This window comes from Oculina patagonica, chromosome 5 (genome assembly GCF_052425735.1).
Source record: "Oculina patagonica isolate OP01 chromosome 5, crgOcupat, whole genome shotgun sequence".
NCBI classification, from domain to species: domain Eukaryota; kingdom Metazoa; phylum Cnidaria; class Anthozoa; order Scleractinia; family Oculinidae; genus Oculina; species Oculina patagonica.
Window position 1 is genome coordinate 809,746 of NC_135762.1, and position 5,341 is coordinate 815,086.

General features: G+C 37.4%; 1 protein-coding gene across 1 annotated transcript; it reads right to left on the reverse strand.

Moving 5' to 3' along the window:
- Positions 1-1,935: 1,935 nt before the first annotated feature.
- Positions 1,936-4,388, reverse strand: LOC144654601 (uncharacterized). The gene is made up of 3 exons (XM_078514787.1): positions 4,337-4,388; positions 3,402-3,620; positions 1,936-3,203 (listed from the first exon to the last, which is right to left on the reverse strand). The coding sequence occupies exons 1-3, from the start codon at positions 4,364-4,366 to the stop codon at positions 2,058-2,060; spliced, it is 1,395 nt and encodes a 464-aa protein (XP_078370913.1). The 5' UTR covers positions 4,367-4,388; the 3' UTR covers positions 1,936-2,057.
- Between the last annotated feature and the right edge of the window lie 953 nt (positions 4,389-5,341).

Below are 5,341 nucleotides of genomic sequence, written 5' to 3' on the forward strand. Positions count from 1 at the left end.
GCTTATTGTCTGTAACGAGTATTACGTAGTATTTACTGACCGCTCGGAAAATACGGAGGCGAACATTTTGCACGATCACGAAAAGTATTTTATCGTTCTTTCGAGAAAAGGGTCTCCATGAAAGAGTTATATAACAATTAAATATGATTGTGTTCTTCGGCTGTTAAAAGTTTGAGAAAATAATATTTAAAGCACTTACTCAGCTTAGAACGAACGTTGCCAAATAAGTCGAAACAACAGCTTTTACACAAACACAAAGCAGAACAAATCCAGTAAAATAAGCCGATAGAGCAAGCTGCTGAAGAGAACAGTCTCTGATTAATTAGTGTTTTTGGTTTAGCAGATAACCATTATTTGACAAAAAGGGGAATTAGCTGGGCAGTGCTAATCTTTTTTATCCTTCATAAAAGTTCCTACGCACCACCCAAGTTCAAAACAAATTAGTTTTTACAACATGAAAGTCAGTGGGGTAGTGTTTATGTTGTTGTCTGTTCCAAACTAGTACTGTTCTGGCTTATCCTAGATCAGCAACACAAGTACAATACTTTGCTGTAACCTTGAATCTATTGGAAAGATGCGCCGACTAGTTTCTTCTCAGAATCATGCAAGCCAAGTTTTTAATTGAAAGACGAATATTACGAGCACTTTTGCGGTCTTAGTGCTGCCGGACTAAGCAGTGTTAAATTAAAGAAGTTTACGTGGCGAAAGATTAAAAGCAATTAAAAGATTAGCAGTTTAGCTTTACTATGTAAGATTGCTAATCTTCTTCTCGACTTGCATTTTTACCATACAACTGAAATTTGTTTTGAACTGGTCCTCCCACAGACACCCCATGATCACTGTTTGCTAGACGGGAATTTAAAAACATTCGCTACTTGGCGACAAATTTGTGGAATGTGCTACGGCAAAGGGTGGCCCTTTGCCGTAATACCAGCCTTGCATTTTAACTAGTTTTTCAACACATAACAATCACGTCTTGTACGAGCATTTCTACAAAAACAGATCGGCAACAGGAACTACTGGATTTTATTCTGCGTTGTATGTTTCCCTGCATTCAAAAGTTTCAATTAAACACTGAAACGTCATAGCATGAGAATGGGTTGCCTGTGGACCTGGGTGGGTGAAATACCACAGTTCAAGGACACTGTGGGACGCTGACTTTAGCACGTACAAGGCAACTTAATTCTGTATGTTGCAGACTATTTGGGCCCAGCGGAGAAACTATGTACTTAAGTTTTGAGTTCCGTTATCCCCGTCGAGTCATGAAGCGGACAAAGCAAGCCTTTTCATATCAGTCGCAGTCTGTTCGCGATGTGCGTTTGTTTTGAAGCTTGGATCACTATTCTTGGATCACTATTTTCATATATGTTTTTATTTGTTTATCTCGACGACGTATTTTGAAGCAACTTTGGAGTTTTTATTTGTTTTATATTTTAAGTACGTGACCAAACTACGTAAACTCGATTATTTAATCTGTGTTTTGCCGCAGAGCGAGAATGCTTGACGTCTGGCTCGTACTTTACAGGCGAGACGTAAATACTCTGTCGCACCGCAAGACCTGATGTTATGCACTGTTCGTGATGTGATGAGATTAAAACCTTTGCTAGCTAAGTATCTAGACCCGCCAAAACATACTCATCAGCTCTACAGCAACTCATTGGTGTTTTAGGCAAGTTTTAATGAGTTGACTTGATCCAGAACAACTTAAGATGAATAAGAAAGACCATCGATATCAAGAACAAGTGTATATCGCAATTAATTAAGTTAAACGAATAAATGCATCCATTTGATAACTTTCAAAGCAAGATATTGATGATACCCTCTACGAACAGTACTGTAAAAAATACTGCTTAGCAACAAGAGAATAGCTACTTAAAAAGAGCCAAGAAAGAAACCATCACTTCTCATTTTGTTGTATTTTGTATATTATACTGTATATAATGTTAGGATGGCCACTAGTTTGTTAGTATTTTAATACTATTTTAGTGCTATCCTCATTAAATTAAGTCTTTAATAGCACCATAATTAGAGACGGCAATATTACATTTCACACGTAATTAAGACAGGCCCACATTTGAGCGACCTCTTCTCATTAAGTGATTCTCGCAAACGAGTCTCTTTTCACGTGTTTGAGCGCGATGGCGCGAATTCAGCAGAGGTCTGGTAACTGATCGAATTCTCTCAGATGCAAACGAGTCCAAACTTGTTTGAATCGAACCCCTTGAATCAAGTCTGTCACTCAAACAATCATACTGGCTGTCTTGTTCTGAAATTTCATTTCTTAACCGCCGACATTTTTCTTTCGCAGCAGTCAGCGTGTCTAACAACGGTCTTATCATCGGCCTTTCTGCTGCGTACCGCGATGCAATTTGTCCTTGAAGAAGCTCTGTCCTAATCTTTTGCACTCTGATTTGTTCACGTTTCAGCTCTGTCTTCAAATGATCGATTCGCTGCTCGCTTGGGTCAGGGATAAATATTTTCGATCTAACGTCATCATTACTTGCTCTTGTGTACGTATCTACCGAATTACATTTTGCGCTGGTGTCAATTTCCCCATGGTCACGTGATCCATCTATCACGTGACCTTTAGAATCTAGCTGCTTGTGCGAAACGTTTTGTTGTTTCAACCTTCTTTCCAGGTTGTGAAATACGCTGCAAGGAAAGGCAAAGTCTTCTGGTTCTCTACCAAGCAGTTGTCGTGATCGACGCTTTGAGGCCTGCTGTCTCTTGTTGTGAATAAATTTCAGTTCCCTACTGTAACCAGAAGAACCTAAAACGTCCCTCCATTGCCTTGCGAGATAAAGAGCCTCGAAGCCTTTCACGGCGAAGTCTGGCACTAGCCTCAGAACGAGGTTGAACTGCGTGTCACGTGGTTTACTAGACAAATTCATGTTGTAGACTGCCTCAGAACTCTCTGCACTCAACATCCTGTGTTTGATGGGGCCTGGTTCGAGGAGTGAACTCCACTTTTCGAGAACTCGCCCCAGGGCCTCCGCAATAGGAGCGGCCTTTTCGTCGTCGAATAATTGGTGAAGTGGTTTGTAAATCGAGAAAAAGAATTGTTCGTAGAGCTGCTTGGACTCGTGACAAGCTTGAAGAAACCTAATCAACATGTCTGCTGGTTTCTCTTTGATGTTTTCTGCTTTTGTTGATGTCTTCTTTTTTCCAGGGAGGTTTTGTTCCCAATAAATAAGATCTTCAATCTGCAGGGATATAAATAAGATTAGCGATTTTTTCGTTACACAGTTTTAAAGTGTTAGTTTTACTATTTTAAAGGACTTGCTAGTGTGCTAGTGCCTCTTAAAATAAAATAAACATTTAACTACTTATGAAATCTTAATTGCATAAGAAATAAGAAAACCTTGAGCAGTTTTAAACAGATGAAATTAAACTGAGTTCACCTGTTTTGCGGATACGAGTTGCGTTACAGACACGTCACGCAATCTCTGACATCTCCATGACTTCCAGAGGTAAGTAATGTGTTTCAACCGTCGATAAAGATCTTCCAAAAAGAGATCTTTGTCAGCTAAAAACAATTCCAGCTCTTCTTCAAAACGAAGTAGTTCTCTGTCTAGTTTAGCCTCTTGTGCAGCTTGTGAGACTTCCTTCAGATCCTCTAACTAAAAATGAAATGGGAGAGAATTATGGAAAGCCGAGTTGCATTGTAGTCGTGAAAAACATTCATGGACTATCTTGAATTTTTAACGGGGATGAATGTTGTCAAGTCTGTTGTCCGCATACAAACCCTGTGGGCCCGTGCAGTGAGAAGTAACTGTAGCAACAATTCATAGGAACCCCACTAACAATAACGATCAAAGTGACCACTGTACAAATCAAAGCAGCCAAAAATTTTACGGAATTTTCGTTGGATTCTAACATACTCAATCTGAAGCTAGAGTCGTTTTCACACTCTCTAAAGAGTGGCAATGTTTTCCATGATAACTAAATGTTTAAATGGGAGACTTAAAGCTAAAAGTATGTATTTTACCAGGGTTTATTGTCTTTGCCAGTTCTCGCTAACAGCAGATTTATACAAACGATGGCGAAGACATTAGTCACTGAAATCACTGAACAGTATGCATTGCTCTCAAAACGAAACAAGCATAAACGCAATCTCTCGGTTCCAATTCTTTGTACGGTCTTGTGTTATTTTTTAAATTTTAAGATTGTTACTGGTATCTGCTTTAAAGCAAATTTAATCAAATCCCTTCTTAGTAACGTCCGACAGCCAGTAGCTTAAAATTAATGTTTACTGTATTTCTTAGAATTATAAACATCTCTTACATATAACACAAAAAGACTCTTATCTAAAAGAATAGTTGAAGTAAATACTTACAGAAGTTCGGGATTTATCCAGCAAAAACATTATTACAGCACAATGAAATTGAAATACGCTTGAATCTCGCCGCGTTTGCAGAGTTTAATGACCATATCACCAAGCTACGCAAGCTTTTATTTTCAAACCTGATGAAAAGATAAATGACAAATATTTTTCTTTCTACTGGGCCGGCAGTCGTTTCTAAGGTACATCCTCACTTTGCTGTTAATTGCGGTTTATTGGGATCACCTTTTATCAAATATGTTTTGTTTGAGGGGAACACCTACCGAAAACTAGCTTATCAAACACTTTTGTTGTAAGCGTTAATGAAATTTACCGCTGGTGAAAATACTTTTTTGATTGGTGAGAAAAAATCTCCAAGAAAGTAAACTATGTAAACAATTACTTTTGACACCAAAAGGAAGAGCTTCAGAATTGCACAAATGACAACAACAATCTTTATTTGTACTCTTCTTTAATATCCTCAATTTACAATTGAAGATATTTTAAAAACGATTCATAATTTGTTGGCTTTAAAAGCAATTTCTCGTGTTACTCCAAGGCTTAAAGAAATAGCCGTATGCTTCCAATAACCCTTGACTGAAATTTGAAAAAAAAAAATGACGGAAAGCTCCTTAGCCAAAGAAAAATTATCACCAACGAAGAAAGTTTTCATTTGTTTCTTGTGAACGTTTTGAAGAAATTTAAAAGTGAGTTTTTTTTTTAAGAAAATGTCATTAGAAAATCGTTAAACTGTTGCCATAATTAAAATGAAATTTTGCCACCAAAACTTGGTTAAAGAACCGCTCATAAGATAAGCAGGTTTTTCTATATACAACATCTCCTTTTCAAAGCGGCGAAGAAAAGGTTTAAAAACTTAATTATAGTTTACGTAGACTGATATAAATAAGATAAGATACTTCAGATACGTATATATATTTTTAAGGTAATTTATATCTCAAAACAATAGGTGTTAAAACACTTACACGACTGCAGTCTCAGGAACAAAGAATAACATACAAA

Bases quoted from the DNA above. Each gene is read 5' to 3' on its own strand.
- LOC144654601 (XM_078514787.1), bottom strand. From the start codon at position 4,366: ATGTTTTTGCTGGATAAATCCCGAACTTCT. The intron at 3,621-4,336 runs GTAAGTATTTAC...TTTCATTTTTAG, and splicing joins TGGATAAATCCCGAACTTCT to TTAGAGGATCTGAAGGAAGT. The intron at 3,204-3,401 runs GTGAACTCAGTT...ATATCCCTGCAG, and splicing joins AACTCGTATCCGCAAAACAG to ATTGAAGATCTTATTTATTG.